Raw genomic sequence first — 20,661 nt, forward strand, 5'->3', positions numbered from 1 at the left:
TGTTGTTCAGATACAGTTTCTCAGATACTTAATTCACCCTGTCTGGCACCAACAATCATTTCACGGGCAAAGCCACCTAGATAACATTTCTTCCCTATTCTGACAAAACAGCTGAACCTCTTGACCGTGTCAGCATGCTTTTATGCATCTAAGTTGCTGCCACATGATTGGCTGATTAAATATTTACACTAACAAGCTGGTGTACAGGCCTACCTACCTAAAGTAGTCACTGAGAGTATGTGTATTAATTAGCTAAAAGTGAAAACCAGTTTCCTGGTCTCCCCTATGTTTTTCCTCTGCATTTAATGATGTGGACAACATTGCCCTACTTTACTTTACTGCACTGACTATGCATGTGCACTGTAAAAATAATTAAAAAACAACTTCCCATTTTCCATTCACCTTTTTTTGCAATCACAGAATTTTAACAAGGTCTGCATTTTTCTGATTAGGTAATTATTGAGCCAAGTCTTATGCTGATTAACCAGACATAGGCAATTCTTAACACCCCACCTGGCAAAACGTATTAATAAATGTATTATTAAGAGGTGTCCATTGCTGCAGTGGGAATGTGTCTGGCCCACTATTCAGTAGCAAACTGAACGACAGGGCTGCATGTTTTTGGACTACAAACGTAGCACTCTATTCCCCAAGAGGAAACTTCATAATCTCATATCTTCTTTTGAGCAAACAACCTCATTCTCCAAACAATGTATCAATATTAAAAATTAAAAGATATATTGATATTTTTTGTTACTTGTTTCTTTGTTAAAGTTTGTATTGCATTCATTCAAACGGTACCTCTACCCCTAATGAGCATATGCCAAGATCTGATGAATATATCATAAAAATAACTTTTCCCATTCTTGTAAGCTAAATAATTCACACATAACAACATATTTAATTTATTTTATCAGACTACTTCGATCTCGTAACACTTGATTCAGCAGAAATATTGCTGAATACTTGACATCAAGAGGTTGCGAGCCAGGAGCCAAATATGGCAAAGAGTAGGCGAAGGCAATGGGCGATAATAGACCTACATGTGTATGGGCAATATTAAATAAACCTATAACGTTAACCTGTACAGAAGAAAAGCCATTTTATATAGACCTAAACCTTAAGAGAATGAGATACATGTTGGGTTGATTTTGGTAGACAACCGTTGTTAATTATCAACAACTCACTCATTTGTTAAATCACCATCCTCTGCTGGCCCTCTAACAAGACGGGATATCATGGCATTGATAAATGCCATTTCCAAGGCAGGCTTGTAGACCACATAAGTTTCAAAAGTGTTATGCCATCCTGCTACCCAATTAATTGTCACAGAAACTTTCCCCCTCAGAGGGTGGACAGGAGAGATTATGAAACAACGGTCAAGTAGTAAAGATTTTAATCATGTGGAATGACAAACAATACACATGGGAGCTCCTTGTATAAAGGAAATACTGTACAGATACAAATGATAAAAGTACTCTTTGGGGTACTCCTTGTAGAAGCCAAATATACTTACTGGCTAGCATCTTATCAGAATTAGTGGTATGCACAAATCTGGGCACCCCTGCTTTGAATGTCTGCTTTGAGTATGTGAGGGAAGAATAACCTGAACTGTAAATGTTACAGAATTAAACATCAGACCTTTCTGCAATTTTTAATGCAAGATTGCCATGTTTAAATGATAAAAAATGAAAAGAGCCCTGTAGAAACGTTTTTGGAACCCTTTTGGATTATTATTATATTTATACTTTTTAAAAAGATGATTACTAAGGACAAGACCCAGGTGATTTACTCTTAGGGCTTCAATGAATTAATTCCAAGGCTGAACTTTTCATTCTGAAGTAACTGTAGTGGTTGTTTTTCTGGTGTTAACAACCATGCATTCTTCTAAACAGTTGTCCAAAGATGTCAGAATGAAGAAGGAGAAGGCTACAAAAATATCTCTAAACATTTCCAACTGCCTATTTCCAGTCAAACAAACATTATTAGAAAATGGAAGATAAATGGAACAGTTGAAATTAAGGCAAGGTCTGGAAGACAAAGAAAACATTTAGATAGAATGGCTGGTGAGACCTGTTGAGAAATGCACAGATCAACCCACACATCACAGCAAGAAATCTGCAAAAAAAGAAAAGCTGTTCACAGGACAACAATACAATATACTTTAAACAACAAAGACCTACATGGCAGATTTGCCAGAAAGAAGCCTTTCCTACAATCTCAACACAAAATTACCAAGATATTAATTGTAAAAGGCTTTTTAACGAGGGATGCCCTCATTTTTGCATACAACTGTATGCACATGTAATTCTGATATAAAGAGTTAATGACTTTGTTTTGACTTTGTTTTTTAAATGACCAGGTACTTGAGTTTGAATGCTTTTAAGTTCTGTACTCATGATACTTACATTATACTTAATTCATAGATATATTCATGGATATTCTGGCACTATGATAACATCTGGTGCTGAAACCAACAGTCTCTGGTTGGGGGGAGGGGGTGTTGGGGAATCAGACAACAAGGAATGTATTGGGTGGGGGGGTGGGGGGACTTCTGAAATATAAATCTAGGTCAAAAAATAGGGAACACTCTAAAAAGCATACTACAAAAATTATATTCTTTAAAACCAACGAAAAATTGCTTGCTGTATTTCCAGGTGGACCAGAAACAACAAAATGAATGGGATGGGAATGAAATACTATAGCAATGAATAGTGGGGCCTCTTCGCTTCTGCACGAGGGGTAATACATACTTCAGTTCACACCAATCGAATATAAAAATACAAAAATAAATACAAATAAAATCTAAATAAAATGAAATAAAGCCCAATAATCCAATTACGTTGTCTTTCTGAATCCTTTTAAAATGGGATAGATGTTTTCAAATGCTTCGTATATTTCTGCTCGTACTTTGGCACCTGGAAAACAAACATAGAGGATATTTTGTGATATCAGTTGTTAAAGAATCTTGTCCATATTTTCTCTTATGAATTTCTCATACAATGGTTAGCAAGCCCACTGTTTTTCACAATAAATTTGACAATTCAGGTTACATCCCTTGGGCTCAATTTTCAAAGTCTTACGCATGCAAGGCCATTTGGGGTGTGGTCAGGCACACTTTTGCTAGTTTGACTTAATGTGCAGGCACATGGTTCAAAAGGATTGAATTTAGTGGCTTAAACATAATAGTTTCACAAATTAGCATGAATAATTTAAAAAGCAGAAATTTACGGCGTGGTGGCGCATGGTTAGGGCATCCGAGTATGGCCGGTGCAAAAGGGAGCAGAAATAATTGGGGCGTCACTCCGAGAGTGGGAGGGAGGATCGCCACATGCCAGCGTCCCTGATCGCCTCAGAATCATGATCTGGGGCTAGGCTTCTCATTCCGGCTGCTGAAGGCGAGGGTGTTTCCTCAATAGCACACTGGAATTGACGATAAATAAGAGACAATTGCCCACCAAATTAGCATATTATTAAAACACTTTTTTGTCTCAGTAGATTCGTTTTTCCATTTCAATGCGATGAGTAGCTTTTACTTGTTGTATCGTAAGTAAATAATATGTACCCCCTTTCCCTATGTGACAAATTTCTTTAGTCAAGTCAAAGTCCATAGCCTCTAATAAAAGTAATTGCACAAATAATTTGCGAATTGACAGAATTGTTTTGCGCAATTCATACATCATATGGAAAGAGACAGAGAACGAGATATATCAAGGTGTGTTTAGTCTCATAGCAAAGAAACCATGTTATATAGCTTAAAAGTTACTGTGGAAAAGTTTTAGGCAGGTGTGAAAAAATGCTGTAAAATAAGAATGCTTTCAAAAATAGAAATGTTCATAGTTTTTTTTTTTATCAATTAACAAAATGCCTGAACAGAATAAGTGAATGAACAAAAAAATCTAAATCAAATCAATATTTGGTGTGACCACCAATTGCCTTTAAAACAGCAAATTCTTCTCGGTATACTTGCACACAGTTTTTGAAGGAACTCGGCAAGTAAGTTGTTCCAAACATCTAGCCACAGTTCCTCTGTAGATTTAGGCAGCCTCAATGCTTCTGTCTCTTCATGTAATCCCAGACAGATTTGATGATGTTGAGATCAGGGCTCTGTGGGGGCCATACCATCACTTCCAGGACTCCTTGTTCTTCTTTACGCTGACAAGTTCTTAATGACATTGGCTGTATGTTTGGGGTCGTTGTCCTTCTGCAGAATAGATTTGGGGCCAATCACATGCCTCCCTGATGGTATTGCATGATAGATAAGTATCTGCCTGTACTTCTTAGCATTGAGGAGACCATTCATTCTGACCAAATCCCCAACTCCATTTACAGAAATGCATTCCCAAACTTGCAAGAAACCTCCACCATGCGTCACTGTTGCCTGCAGACACTCATTCTTGTACCGCTCTCCAGCCCTTTGATGAACAAACTGCCTTCTGCTACAGCCGAATATTTCACATTTTGACTCATCAGTCCACAGAACCTGCTGCCATTTTGCTGCACCCCAGTTCCTCTGTTTACGTGCATAGTTGAATTGCTTGGCCTTGTTTCCACGTCGGAGGTATGGCTTTTTGGACGCAATTCTTCCATGAAGACCACTTCTGACCAGACTTCTCTGCACAGTAGATGGGTGTACCTGGGTCCCACCGGTTTCTGCCAATTCTGAGCTGATGGCACTGCTGGACATCTTCCGCTTGCGAAGGGAAGTAAGCATGATGCGTCTCATCTGCTGCACTAAGCTTCCTTGGCCAACCACTGCACCTACGTTCCTCAACGTTGCCCGTTTCTTTGTGCTTCCTCAACAGAGCTTCTGGAAGCCCCTGTCTGCCTGGGAGGGACCTTGCTGATGCAGTATGACTACCTTGTGTCTTGTTGCTGTGCTCAGTCTTGCCATGATGCATGACTACTGACATTAAACTGTCTTCTGCAACTTCCGTGACTTTGACCGTGGAATGATTGTTGGAGCCAGACATGGCGGTTTTAGTATCTCGGAAACTGCTGATCTCCTGGGATTCTCACACACGTCAACACCGCCCCCAGGATTTAAAACCTGGTTATAAGAAAAAGCCAGGGGGGTTACGGGTCTGTGCAGATTAGCATTCAGTCAAGAAGACAGATATCCCTTGCCTACTGTGAAGGAGCTCACCACCCACTGCTATGGCTCAACAGTGTTCACAAAGCTGGATCTGTGTCAAGGTTATTTCCAGGTTCCACTCCATCCATCTAGCAGGGACCTCACAGTATTCATCACACATGCTGGAGTGTTTCGGTACACCTAAATGCGATTTGGCATTAGCTCTGGCCCCAGCTGTTTACAGAAGGTGATGACTACTGTACGAGCCGGTATCCCTGGGGTCGCAGTCTTCCTGGATACAGTGGCCCACACCTCAGATGCCCTGACCCATGACAAACGCCTCCACATGGTGTTCAGGAGCGTTCAGGAGAACAATCCGACAATCTGAGAAATGTAGTTTTGCAACCTCCGCCATCGACTTTGTGGGGTTTCCACCTGACAGCCAGAGGAAATGCTCCTCTCCAGTCCAACATTGAGGCCATCCACCGGATCCCAGAACCCATCTCAACCTCCCAGGTGCCTTCATTCCTAGGCATGACAGCCTAATATCTCTGGTTCCTGTTGCAGTATTCCCAGTCCACAGCACCGGTTCATGAGCTCCTCAAGAAGGAGGAGCCATGGAACTGGACATTGGCATGTTTGGAGGCTATCCACACACTGAAGACTCAGCTCACTACACCCTCCTGGCCCACTTCGACCCAGCCAGTCTGATCATCACCTGCGATGCCTTGGGTGTGAATATGACGATGCCTTTGCATTGGGTAACGCTCCAGACGCCGATGCTTTTCGTTAGGCTATATTTGTTGCATACTGCCAACCAGAAGATTTTGAAATGTAACATTACCTTTCCAATGGTCATAAATATATTCCTGTCAGTTTTAATAAGGCATATCCTTGGATCACGTTTCCCAGCCTGCACAAAAAACTGGTAACGTAGCCTGCTTTTAAAAGCATTACAGTCCTTATTTTGTAACCCTGTTAAGGAATAGGGTTCCATCAGTTAGCAGGGCCTGTAAACTCTTCCCTATCTCTTTATAGCGATACTTTTTCTCACCACCAGGAGTGAGGAAGGGGTGTGCTAGAGACAGGAAGGGGAGGTGCTAAGGGGAACAAAGGAAAAAATGTTTGGTGGAGTGGGGAAGATGGTTTTGGGCTAAGGCCTAGTTAGGCCGGTTTAAAGAAACAAGGAAAAGGATTGCTTTATTGGACTGATTGAAACATTGGGAAAAGGAAAGACAAAGGCCCATTGGATTTCTTGACTGTCAGGCTTTTTAGCCTTTAACCTTGGGGAGTGATTCTGTCTGCCATTTCATTGAACTGCATAAATGAATACAGCTACTTGTTTGCATGACCATGTTCCCTCTCCTTCTCATTATCACTAATATCATTAATGGTTTTTAGTCACAGGACAAAGCAACCGTTATAATTTATTAAGCTACTGCAAGGAGCAATCAGTCAGCGTTTTCCCCATGTACAGTGACTCATCTGTGGCGACTGTCACAAAATAACAGTCGGTCAAGATTTATTGAGAAAATTTGGAGACATCGTTAGAGAGGAGTAATCTCCAAAATCCATCACCGTCCACAACGTAAATTAAAGGTAACTTTTCAATGGTCTCTTTAACGCATTCTGCAATTTACACAGAAAAAGGACCGAAAATACAGGCTACTAATCTTTTTTTTTTTAAGATGAGTTACTATTGACATTTGTGTTCATAAATTATTTAGGAAAGCCAACAGTCTGCATTGTGAGAGCCAAAAAGAAAGCACTTAATTTGAAGTCAAAAACAAAATTTCCTACAAATCATGTATTCAGCTTATCTCATTCTCATCCCACTAATACCGCCATTTCACCTGACTCCTGTTACAAGTGTCAAATTAATTATTTTGAATTTTGAATGACATCCATTCGGTTTGTGTTATTGTTAGCATAGTATGATGTTGGGAGAGGCAAAGGCAAAGGCAAGACTTGCAGACAGATGAAACCAAGATTGGCTTGTAACAGAGTGCAAGAGCAAATGTGCAGGCAAAAGGAACTTCCCTAAAACCAAAGCACTGTCATCAGTGAAACATGGTGGTGGGAATGTTATGGTTTTGGCAAGTATGGCTGCCACAGATGCTGGCTGACTTGCCATCATTGATAATGTAACTGCTGATTAATTCTGCAGTGTACAGAAGTATCTGATCTGCTCAAGTTCAAATACCTCCAAGCTCATTGGATGGTGCTTCATCCCAAAGTAAGGAAATCATCCCAAACTTACTCCAGTCCCATTTCTTCTTAATGATTTTCCAAACTGTTTAATCGGCCAATTATTTGACCTATGTCCACTGTTTTTCCTTCTCACTTCTCAGTCTCATAATGGTTTCCTTGACTTTCCTTGGCAGTTGACAATTCACCAAAAGTTATCACGACGAACACCAAGAAGAAACTCCAAAAGCAATCTCAAGCCTAGAATCAAGATGCACTCGAATGCCTGCACTAAGGAACACTATTGTTTTATAAATGTATTATATACACAAAAAGAGTGGACTGGTACTGTTTGAGCTGAATGTCAAATATAGACATGGGGGCGGGGAGTGGGGTTTATATCGGAGACAAAATGCTTTACAAGTTTCTGAAAAACCCATTTGTGACCCAATGATAAAAAAATACTACAGCTGAGAAAGTTGGAATGTCTTTATATTTGCAACATACACATACTTCATTTCAAAGTTACCACAAAGAAAACCCAATAGTACTAACCGCTTATGTATCACCCTTTTTCTTAACAAGCTTAAAAATAACCAAAAATAAAATGGTTACTATTCTTGAACCCTTTTGACTACTTGGAAACAATGATTATGAGGTGTAAAATCCTGTATTTTGCTTGCTAAATTATAAACCGTTATCCTGAAAACCACTTCCCATTCACTCAAAATACCCTCTATTGTGGAGTCAAAGGGTGTTTTCATTACATTACATTATTGGCATTTGGCAGACGCTCTTATCCAGAGCGACGTACAACAAAGTGCATAACCATAACCATTCACTGTCTTCCTATTCACTCAGAGGCGCAATTCCTTGCAATTCGTGTTGCAGAAAGCCTATACAAAACGTAGATAGCATTTCTATGTACTAGTATGCAACCGGGAAAGGTACAACAATGATAATTCCTCCACAGAAAATATAAATAAACAATGGGACATTCTGACAACGTTTTGAAGTTAGCACATTCTCTGGACCCTTTGCTGTGAAAAAGACATTGACATTACCTCATTTAATTTCAGGGAAGGCTTTATTCATGTTATTTATCAGGGAAAGTGCACATTAATCAACATTTTCAGTTTCCACATCAATGTAAATGTACCAGAGTTAGCTAATGAGCTCATTTTCATCTGTAGTCCCTAACCTGCATGTCTTTGGACTGTGGGAGGAAACCGGAGTACCCGGAGGATAAAAGCAACCTCCACACAGAAAGGCCCAGACGGAGTTTTGAGCCCAGGCAAGGTGCCCCCATGCTTGTTTTACCACGCACAATACAAAATAAGGAACTATTGTCACAAAAGCAATGGCATTTTAAAATATGTTGTACAGACACCATGAGTTTTAACGCTTTCAAATAATATATGCCGTTACCAGTGATTGCACCATGAAAAAGAAATGAATGCAAAAAAGGTGTTAAAGTACTTACCTGTCAGTACAACTTTTCCAGACACAAATATCAAGAGCACAATCCTGGGTTTAATCATTCTGTAGATTAAGCCAGGGAACAATTCAGGCTCATAGCTGAAAAACAAGAAAACACCCTTTGCTGCCAGACTAAAGCATTTGTAGTGATTGATGAACTGAATTATACGATATCTACTGTAAAAGGGATGTTTTATAAAAAAATCTGGTCCATATATTAACCTACATTTGACATAAAGCACAATGGTACAAAATTGTTAAGGGCAGAGAAAATCCAATAGGGTTAGTTTTGGCAAATTTGTATTCAAATATTATTATCAATGAAGATATTTTAAAATGAGTAGCCCAATGCACCTGCTGAATTGTTGATGTGTCAGCACCAGGCCCTCTAAACGAATGGGGAACTTCACGTCACAACTTCCCACCATGTTTTGAATCTTAAAATCCAGGAACTTTGCAGGGAACCCCAACTTTTGAACAACTCGTGCATACTTCCTGGCTGCCAACCGAGACTGTTCTTCGCTGTGGTAAGGAAATGGAATAATAACAGTCCTATCACAAAGAAATAATATTTTAATTAAAACATTGACCTGCTGCGTTTTCTTTCTTGGATTTAAGAAAATGGGGGTCAAAAAGTAACAAACATGTCTGGCCTCTCTGAACAGACCTCTTTGCTCCAGTGCACACCATTTTCCCCGAGCTGAAGATAAGGGCAGTCGTCCTTGGCTCTCGTATTCTCATAATAACAGCGGCAAAGCGCTGCAAAGTCAGGTAAAGGCAAAGCCAAGTAAACATGATGCTCTAACTGTGTTACCTATTGAAGAGCAATCTATGTAAAACATAAACACATTACATTAGTATTTGGTATTTTGCAAAGTCAAAAATGAACTATGCCATACTCCGCTTCGCATCATGCCTAACCACCCTGTGCCAATATCCATGATATACCACAAGTTCTCGTTCCACAACACTTAAATATGCATTGTTGATAAATGTTGATAAATGTGGCCGTTGTATCTTAAAGGTACAATAGGTAAGATTTTTTTTAAACATTGTTACAAGACCATGTTACAATCGCTTCCTATCCTTCAAAAAGGCTCACTGACACTGACAAAGGCTCACCTTATAGTCCTTAATTTCGGGTTTCAAAATATACAGTTTACCGACAGTCTGTAACAAAACATTGTACAGCGGTACAATAATTGAAGCTCATTGGTTGAAAATTGGTTCTAATTGCCACAGCCAATGGAGTGGGGGGGATCAAGTCAACCAACTTCTGGCACCTAGAAACGGGTATTTCAGCCCAGGATGAACAAACTACGTTCCACAGCTTCAAAAACTGCATTTTCACCCCACAAGTTTTCAATGGGGTTGAGGTCGGGGGATCCTTTTTGTCTGGAACTAAGATCTTGCTCGTTTACTCGTGTGTTTGGGGTCGTTGTCTTGTTGAAACACCCATTTCAGGGGCATTTCCTCTTCGGCATATAGCAACATAATCTCTTCAAGTATTTTGATGTATTCAAACTGATCCATGATCCCTGGTATACGAATCCAACACCGTAATATGACAAACTTCCCCATACCATGGTGTTTGAGCCACCATGCTTCACTGTCTTCACAGTGTACTGTGGCTTGAATTCAGTACCCATGGGTCGTCTGTCATACTGTCGACAACCACTAGACCCGAAAAGAACAATTTTACTCTCATCAGTCCACAGAATGTTACGCCATTTCTCTTTGGGCCAATCGATGTACAAATCTTAACCGATTCTGCACATGCCATTTTTTCAACAATGGTGCTTTACGGGGGCTTCTTGCTGATAGCTTAGCTTTGATCAAACGTCTTTTGACCGTAACAGCACTTTGTAGATAATCTTTGATCTTTCTGGAGCTTATGAAATGGCTGAATCTTTGCCATTCTGACTATTCTTCGAACCTTTTTAACAGTAGTTGCTTGTTTTGTGTTTTTGTTGCCAATTTAAAGCATTTGAGAGAATTTTAGCTGAGCATCCTATAATTTGCTGCACTTCTTTTTACATTTTTCCCTCTCCAATCAACTTTTTAATCAGATGATGTTGTTCCTCCAAACAATATTTGGAACGACCCATTTTACTTAGCAATTCAGAAGGAAATCTATTTTATAACAATGTGTGAAACATTTGCTTCCCTTCTTCCTTAATAAAATTCAATTAATGACACCTGTTTTTTCACAGAATGAATGATTTCTTGAATTAAACTCCACACTGCTATTATTTTGAACACTCCCCTTTCAATGAATGAGTCGATTACTCTGAACAAGCAGCGTGCATGTCATGACAGTTGGGTCTGTTGTTTTCCTATTACACTACTACATCCATCCATCCATTATCTTAACCCGCTTATCCTGAACAGGGTCGCAGGGGGGCTGGAGCCTATCCGAGCATACATTGGGCGAAAGGCAGGAATACACCCTGGACAGGTCGCCAGTCCATCGCAGGGCACACACACCATTCACTCACACACTCATACCTACGGGCAATTTAGACTCTCCAATCAGCCTAACCTGCATGTCTTTGGACTGTGGGAGGAAACCGGAGTACCCGGAGGAAACCCATGCAGACACGGGGAGAACATGCAAACTCCGCACAGAGAGGCCCCGGCCGACGGGGATTCGAACCCAGGATCTCCTTGCTGTAAGGCTACACTACTACATCTACAAGTAAATTATTTGCCATACAGAAATATCACTACTACTAATAACAGTGGTTCATCAGGTTACTGATGTTGTACTGCTTTTTTTTAACACGACTGTATGCGTAAACAGGCATGAATATTTGGGCAGCTCCCCGATTTTCTTTTATCTCTTCACGTGTTCAATCAAGCTTGCTTAGCTAAACCTATATTTGTCTCAAACTGTAAGTTACTTGCATTGTTTGCGGTAGACTATCATATCTTAGTTATATAGCCAGCTAGTTACTTGGACAAATAACTTTTGCTCATAATATAGTTGGGTAGCTAAAGTTAAATCTTAAGAAATAAAATATCAATACTGTTGTGCAGCACAATTAAGTCAACCTTTCATAAAGTGACCTGTTCAGCTAACAATTTCTGACTAGAACACTATGAAAAGACAGCAGGCTCAGGCTTTCCAGCTATCGTCATTTGTCACTGTCAGCTTTCCAAAGCAGTGCATGAGAACCTGGAGCAAGTCAGAGCATTCACAGAAAAGGGGGAGGGATAAACGGTGTTGTGGTTTGAGGGTGTTGCTGCAATTCCTCTCTGGACCGTTAGTAGTCAGAAATTACCTACTGTACCTTTAGGTAGAATAATTTCTTTACTTAAAAGTTAAATTAAAGTTAACCGAACCTGACTCTCGATGTTTAATCAGCTTTACACAATCATCACTTCTACAACTACTTAACTTACCTTGGGGTTGTACTCTGCATTTCTGGCTCGCAAAGCTATTGTCTTCAGGTCAAGTTTACAGCCCAGGTTCACAGTAGAGACAATATTTCTGTTGAATGCGTAGGAATAAAGTTAACTCCAACTGAAGTACATATAGCGAACAAGTCCTGTTAACTACATAACGACATTTCTTAGATCATTTTTTTTTAAGTTCCTTGAAGAACGGTCACTTGATTTTAATCGCATGAATCAGGGGTGATAAAAGCAGTCAACGGCTGAAGACACTCCAAGTACGACTCAAGCCAGGCTGGTGCAACACCAAAATGCAGCTTTCACTCAGTTCACCAACTTGCTTCTAATTAAGCCTGGAACGGCTTAAATGGCACATAAACACTTAGTGAGCACTTTATTATTAGTATTTATTTTCTTGTTTTTATTTATTTTCTGCTGCGGTCCTGTCAGCTTCGGCCAGTCTGGCCCTTCTCACTGGATGTTTTTTGTTTTTCACACCATTCTCTGCTAACTCTAGAGACCGTTGTGCGTGAAAATGCCAGGAGATCAGCAGCTTCTGAGATACTCAAACCACCTTGTCTGTTACCAACAATCATTCCATGTTCAAAGTCCCTTAGACCACATTTCTTCCCCATTCTTACATTTGGTATTGCTGAACCTGCATGCTTTTATGCATTTAGTTGCTGCCACATGATTGGCTGATTAAATATGTGCATTAACAAGCTGGTGTACAGGTCTACCTAATAAATTGCTCACTGAGTGTACATTGGAAATGCTATTTACATCCCTGCTGTAGTTCAAGCATGTTCAGAGTCAGAGACTCACTGCAGCTGTGGAACGATGCCAGAGCTTTCTGAGGCTGGCGTGGCGGGGGTGATTGGTGTCATGGGGGTGAGCGGAGTGGTGTAGAGGGGGGTGTTGCCTGGAAGCGCAGTGGTGGTGGTGACAGCCTGGGAATGGTAGAGCTGAGGGGTCTGTCCAGAGGCCCCAGGCACTCCTCCCTGCTGGGTCGAAACCTGCTGCTGCTGCCTTTGCTGTTCCTCCAGGAGGGACAGACTGTTGGTGTTCTGCACAGGCTGGGGGGTGAGCCCAGTGCCGTATGGCATCATAGGGCTGAAGATGGGGATGCCAGGCGTCATTGCTCCCTGAGGGACAGTGAGATTTGCACACTTTTACAAATTGTACAAATCTGACATGGCAAAACTATTTTGTAGATAGCCCTGAAAAACTGCTTGGGTATCCAAATAATCACAATTTGTACCCAAGACAAAACATTTTTTTATTTCTACTAAAGGGTGACATTATGCACTGTTTTAATGACAGAAATAAAAAACAAATTAGTCAAATCTGAGAAAAACACACACTGATGCAGTGGGTTTTTTTAAACCAGGGGTGCTTAGTCTGCAGACTATCTCTATTTCCTTTAAATCAAATGTATGCATTGTTTACAATATAGCACAAAATGAACATGGAAATCTTATTCTTTATGGTCTGCATCTCACAAAATGTTGTTTAAGAATAATCCCACAAAACATGAAAATCACCTAATTACGAAAATTAACAGCTTGTTAAAATTATTGGATTGCAGGGTGTCTCGGTGGCGCAGCCTGTAGAGCACTGACCGCATGCTCATTGCGAGCCACGACGTCGGCGGTTCAAATCCGACCGTCTGACATTTGTCGTATGTCTTCCCCTCTCTCTCGCTCCCATTCTTCCGGTCTCTCTATACTATATACTGTCCAATAAAGCTGAAAAAGGCCTAAAAAATATCTTTAAAAAAAAAATTATTGGATTGCAATTGTAGTTGCAATCCAAGCAATTTTAGAATACACAAAGGTACTCCAGGACTGAGTTTGGGAACTACTGCTTTAGACCATTTAGTCTGTGTAAATTAAGCAAACAGGTAGACTTTAGACTTTATTGTCCCCAAGGGGAAATTCTTTTCCACAGCACTGTACACCAGTATATGTAAGATAACAGTACATACAGCAGCCCACAATAACAACATACAATGACAGGCTTAAATAACAGTACTCTTGTACTAGTACACTCAGGCCTATTCAGTGAGGCCTATGGCTGAGGGAACAGGCTTTCCCCAAAGCGAGCCCTTCTGCACCTCGTACCTGTGCCTGGAGGGCAGTAGGTAAGGTGGTGATTGAGTGGGTGAGTGATGTCCTGTTCTGTTGAGGTTGCAATGTGTGCAATGGCCTTATTGTTTAGCTACAACTATTGGAATGCACCAAAAAGCAGTTTGAAACCAACAATTACACCTCAGTAAGGTCAGCACAGGCACATGGAATGAAAGTTGTTTTAATAAACATGGGCTTCTATTTTCTGGAATCTACAGACATACATAAATGCAAATGATATAAAATTGGTACACATTAAAATCAGCTAATATTAGCTACTAAACTACTGTAAAAAAAAATGTATGAGGATTTTACAGGCAGTGTAAACACTCCCCCCTTTCTCCACACCACTTCAATTAATCATTCACAGCCAAAAAGTAAAAAGCTGAGTAGAGAGATAGTAAGCAGATTGTTGATCTTTGATATTAAACAATAGGGAGAGCAGCTGTTAATGAACCAGTCACAGAATGACAAAGGGACATACAAAAATCAACAGAGAAGGCCTATATTTTTAATCTGAGTTTACAACGAAATGTAGCCCTGCTGAAAAAAGCTAGGTTTTGAAACAGCTGGGAGCTGGCATTTCAAGATGGTTATAGCTAGATTTTGAGGGAGGCAATCATATCTTTTAACTAGTTTGCATTGTTCATATTTTATTATCAGTACCAAAATAAATTATAATTAGTTTAATTGTCTTCACCTACTCCACCCCCCACCCCACATCAGACTAATGTTCTAATCTGTATGGCCCGCTACTTAGTAGCTAACTGAATGGCTGTAGATTTAATGCTTGCGAGAAGGTGAAACTTCAGTTGACGCGTATCCCTCGTTCAAGAAAAAACAAAACAATATCCAGACTTCTTTTAAGTAAGAGAAAAAAAAAAAAAAGGATTTATTTATCCACATATAAACAAACCAATATCCACATTCCACTGAGACGGTCTAAAAACTGTGTGGCTCTGTCATCTTAAAGAGGAACAAACTAAACTTAACTAAATTCACATTCTAATTTTTCATTTTCAAGACATGCAAATAATATGTAAATAGGAGAAATATGTAAAATATTTTGGTACCTAAAATGATGGAGTGGAAATCAATAGGTTGGGTTGTATGTTTTAGGACTACAAACTGAAGGACCTTTTTTATTTATTTATCATATCCTCTTGAGCGATTACACAACCTCATTATCCAAACAATGCATATTAGGCTAATATTGCAAAAATATTGCTATGCCAACAATAAAATTTACATTACATTACATTACATGTCATTTGACTGACGCTTTCATCCAAAGCGACTTAGTTGATTAGACTAAGCAGGAGACAATCCCCTCCTGGAGCAAGGCCCCAGTCACGTACCTTAATCACTACGCTACAGGCCGCCCTTCCAATAATGCAAGATTTGAGTCTTTGATGAGCGCCATTTATTTGATGGATTCGGACAAATTCCTGTGTGGAATAGCTTGCCAGCGCACATAGTGGAAGCAGAAACACTGGGGGTTTTCAAAACCAGACTTGATAGTGTTAGATTTTATTTAGCTTTTAGGCAATTTAGGTGGTAGGTACACTTAGGGGTAGGAAAAAAGGCGAGCATTGCTGGGCTGAATGGCCTATTCTCGCCATTACCTTATGTTATGTTATGTTATGTTGTGTTAAAAAAATAAAAGCTCAATTGCAAACAAATTTCCCTGAAAAGATCTATTCTGAAAATGAAGCGACATTAGCTCATTAGCTAACCCCAAATTTGTACCTTGCATGGCAACCTATCACCCTTTGTGAGTGAGTGTGTTTCTGTGTGTGTGTGTGTGTGTGTGAATGAGGCATCCATTATAATGCTATTTAAATGTCCATTTACAATTTGCCTATCCGAATGTATTCCATCAATGAGAAAAATGTGCTAACAAGAGAGACACAAATCACGAGCAAGAATGAATGCAACATTTACTCATTTTCAGTTACTGCAGATATACACGCACTACTCTTCAACTGTTTTCCAAGTTTCAAAGTCTGACCACAAAGTTCTATGAAGTGCTGTTTAAAGAATGTCCACATTTAAAGTCTGTCACAATGGTTTATTTTCATTCCTTCAACAGTTTTCCCGATTATTGGTAAGATTAATGCTATACATGATACCCAGCTCTTGCATCTCCACACACTAGTCTTTAGGAACAGGAACTTTCAAACTTTTGAAACCACACTTTGAAACGGGTAAATAACCTTTCATACACAATACAGATAATTTGAACTCAAGAGCTCACTGTCCCAATTGGGTCATTGCCCAGTTAATGCACTTAATCTGCTTTAGCTAGCAAACTCAATAAACCCATTATTACAAACAGCAGCTCACCTATTATGAAATTTCAGTGACCATGGACATGAAGGACGTGCAGGTGTGAAAAGCGCAATATGTTCGCCAGCTTTATCATCTCTGTTCTTGACATGTTACTGATACATGCCATTTGTTTACAAGTTGAGATGAAAGTATAGTTGATCATATTGAGAATCGACTATTGATTACTCTATCATCAATCCATATCTACTTGGCTATTGGCATATTTCTTTTCTTCCTTTTTTTATTGCCAGAAAAACAGCACTGTGGCAAATTTTAAGGTTCATTCAATACATTCATAGTATTTCACTCCAACTAAAAAGCCTGTGTTTTCTTTTAACGTTCCTATATTACCATTCACAAGTTGTTTTTCCAAGACCTCATATCTTTGGAATACAACAACATGCAAGTCAACTAAAACAAGGGGAGCCATTTTTTTCCCTCCAGTTTCACTCAAATCTCGATGGGCCAGAATTTGAAGATGCAACTTGACTCTGTGTGTACCGGTCACTTAAGTTAGCTCAAAACTTTTCAAACTGTGCAAAGCAACGTAGCAAATTTATCCCTTCCTAGCCATTTTACACAAGCACCAATAAACTGGTATGATTGTAACTTATAAACTTGATTACAAATAGGATACATTCGTGTTATCACTGGCCTATCAATGGCGACCTGAAAGCAATGTCAAGCGCAAATGGGGCACATTACATTAATGCCATTTTTATTGAGAAATAAAATGCCAAGAGTGATGTACAGTTGGATTAGATTAAGCAGGAGACAATCCCCCCTGGAGCAATGCCGGGTTAAGGGCCTTGCTCAAGAGCCCAACGGCTGTGTAGATCTTATTGTGGCGACACCGGGGATCGAACCACCAACCTTGCGTGTCCCAGTCATGGGACACCTTAATCACTACGCTTCAGGTAACACATATAACGTCATCTTGTTGCTGCATTCAGTACCCAAAACTAACCTTACGCTTGTAACTATGAAAATGTTAAAAAAGCAAAGAAAAGCTGCATGGCAACGGCCATGGTGCAGAAACTGTATGAAAGACAAATAAACCAAACACAAACTCTGTGAAGATAAGATCATACTGCTCACCTGAGGAGAGGCTAGCCCTTGACCAAAGGGAGGCAAGCTGTTGTTTTGCTCCATTCTGAACTGCTACGCTGAAATGTCACAAAGAGAAGGGCCCACAGAGGATTGCTTGGCTTTATCTTCTGCCCAATATGCTTCAACAATCGATCGAATCATTTGGTCACTGTTGCTGTACGTGGCCTTTTTTAACACCCTTGCACTGAGACTGTTAAAGGAAAAAATAACAACATATCAATGAATATCTCACTTTCATGTCGTCTAGCATGCACAACATGCAACAATGTGCTGAAAGTGTTAGCTCATGGTGTTCTGAACAATGCAACTTTCATGACGAATAAATAAGAGATTAATTCCAGATCAGCTTTAGGTTTTTTTTTTTTTGTTTGTGTGTCTGTAAAGTCTAATTCCTTCCGTTTTCATATAAACTTGCAATAAGTCACATACGCAATCCATTTCAGCATACAGTCACATAGTAATGGTGCACCCCTGAGAGTGAGACAGTGTGGTAGGGAAGATGTTGCTAACGAAAGACTACTAACCAGGCAGGCTAATACTACTGTGCGAAAAGTGTCCCCAGTAAAATTATTCATGCACGTACAGACATCGTTTTATGTAAACGTATCAGTTTTTATTTTATTTTATTCTATTAAAATTATATTTGCACAGCCAGTAGTTGCGCTTCAGGTGTTGTTCTGAACATCGTGAATAGGTGTTCGGAACATCGTGAGCTAACACGGTCTTCTGAGCATAGTGATTTTGCGCAGTTATTTGTAGTTCTCTAAAATTATTAGTCCAATTCACACTAAAGTGTTTTAGTGTCTTGGATAGCCAATTAATCAGCAACCAAATCATAAACCACATTCCTCAGCAGAAAAAGTTATAAAAGAATAAAATATAAAAGAATATAAAAGAATATTGACCGGACGTTAACTTTTGGTGGAAGTGACCGCTTGCCCGTATTCCGTTCAGAACACCGCTAGCATACGTTGGCTAGCTAGTATAGCTAGCGACTGCACACTTGTATATATGCTAGCACACTTGTACAGGAAGCGAGTCTAACTGGAGTGTCAGCGAATATGACGGGCAATGTGTTGTAATTCAAATCAAACACAGGTAGCGGGTTAGTTCTGTCTGCTGTACTAAGCTAGCTATCCATCAATAAACCGAAGAAACCTCAACAATGTTATAACAGCAACAATGATCATGTTTCTGTCACGAAAACAAACATTGCATTTGTCGTTTATTCTGTAAAGTTAGTACGCCAACCACTTGCAAAGGAAAATATCCCGCTCACGCATGTGGTAAATTGGCCAACAGCACAATTTTAGGCTAGTCATGTCGCCAAATCCTACTGCCAGAGATATTCTCACGTTCCCATTTCCATCCTGAAATGGCAACACAAATGTGAGTTTCAAACGAGAGTAATTTAGCTAAATATCAAAGCATACCTTTATATCCTTTCCTTAAATCATTGATCCCCAACCTATGACTTGGTCTGTTCACATATCATCAACTTAAATATGAATTTCCCAGAAACCTGCGCGCAAAATTGTAGTCTCTCTCCTCTTTCGCATTCGAATTTGTATTTCCGGTGTCACTGGGGTTGAGATCGTTACAGTTCAATGGTTGAAATCATAGAGTGTATAAGCACTGGAGAGGCGAGCGGAAAGTAGCAGACACCAATATGGCGTCCAGTCCACCATAATTCTCAATTTCCCATAGGCGATAATGCAAAAATCCCTGCCTTTTTCTACCAAACTAAGAGGGCTACAGTCACTTTTCTAACCAGGTTATACCAAAAACACATATAAGAATAACAATCAAGACTTTACTTGACACGATTCGAGAACGAACTTATGGCCGTTGTTTTATGCTTTGCGAGTCAACAGTTGACTCTTTGGTCGGTCGAATTGAACACGTGACGATGAGTATTTGGTTGAATATCCATTGCATACCATGACTTCCTGATGTCTGTGACCTATCAACATCACCAGTCTGGATATCTTATTTTCAGGTTGTCCTATAATTCTTTGTATTATAATTTTAATAAATGAAGACCGTAATAAATGAAGATATGCAAACAATATGCAACCAAATACAAAACATGACTATTTTATTTGACATTATGTTAATTTATCTCAAACATTGAAATGGGGCTATGTATAAAAACTGCTGTAATTACTACATGGTGAAACTAATATGTACAAAAATACCCTTTAATAAAAGCTAAGAATCTGCACTTTGACCACGTATTAATTGTTCGATTACTAACAGAAAATAAAACATTAACAGGAAAAATCGGAAAAGGGCAAGGTGCGTCCAAACTTTTAACTGGTACTGTATATTTTAATTAAGAAAAGATTTGTCCCTTTTCATGTTCTGCACCCACTGAGCCAGTCTTTTGGGATCTTTTGTGGGAAACCTAGGCAGGCTTAAGATTAGGGATTGGTGATGGCACTATATAAATTGATGATTGTTGTTGTTGTTGTTGTTGTTGTTGTTGTTGTTGTTATTGTTGTTGTTGTTGTTGTTGTTACTGTTGTTATTATTATTATTATTATTATTATTATTATTATTATTTAGTAGTAGGAGTATTTAATATTACCATGAAGTGATTACTCAAGTCTGACTGGATTGTACAAAAATTTTAAATTATTTATATACACTCAGTGAGCACTTTTAGGTATTTATTAGACTTATTAGACTTTTTTCTGCTGTAGCCTATCCACTTAGAGTTATGATGTGTTGTGTATACACTCAATGATAACTTTATTAGGTATTTATTACTTATTCTTTTGACTTAAGTCTTTTGCTGCTGTAATCTTCACTTAGAGGTTTTGAGTGTTCAGAGATGCTCTTCTGAATACCACTTTTGTAATGTGTGGTTATTTGCATTGCTGGCACCTTACTGTCAGCTTTGAACAGTCTGGCCCTTGTCCTCTGATCTCTTTAATTAACAAGGCGTTTCTG

General features: G+C 39.4%; 1 protein-coding gene across 5 annotated transcripts; it reads right to left on the minus strand.

Annotated features, from left to right (window-relative positions):
• Positions 1-1,379: 1,379 nt before the first annotated feature.
• On the minus strand, positions 1,380-19,273 carry LOC133117447 (TATA-box-binding protein). Of its 5 annotated transcripts, XR_009706104.1 has the most exons (9): positions 19,140-19,273; positions 17,695-17,896; positions 12,962-13,281; positions 12,146-12,233; positions 9,408-9,499; positions 9,095-9,292; positions 8,745-8,839; positions 3,232-3,423; positions 1,380-2,918 (listed from the first exon to the last, which is right to left on the minus strand). XR_009706104.1 is itself a non-coding variant. In XM_061227303.1 (8 exons), exons 2-8 carry the CDS (start codon positions 17,746-17,748, stop codon positions 2,839-2,841), a joined length of 897 nt encoding a protein of 298 aa, XP_061083287.1. In that variant the 5' UTR covers positions 17,749-17,896; positions 19,140-19,273; the 3' UTR covers positions 1,380-2,838. The 5 variants fall into 5 exon arrangements, 4 of the variants coding, with proteins under 4 accessions (XP_061083287.1, XP_061083286.1, XP_061083289.1 ...); XM_061227303.1 differs by lacking the exon at positions 3,232-3,423 and having other exon boundaries at positions 9,095-9,262; XM_061227302.1 differs by lacking the exon at positions 3,232-3,423.
• Positions 19,274-20,661: the final 1,388 nt, after the last annotated feature.

The sequence above is a fragment of the Conger conger genome, chromosome 2 (genome assembly GCF_963514075.1).
Source record: "Conger conger chromosome 2, fConCon1.1, whole genome shotgun sequence".
Taxonomy (NCBI): domain Eukaryota; kingdom Metazoa; phylum Chordata; class Actinopteri; order Anguilliformes; family Congridae; genus Conger; species Conger conger.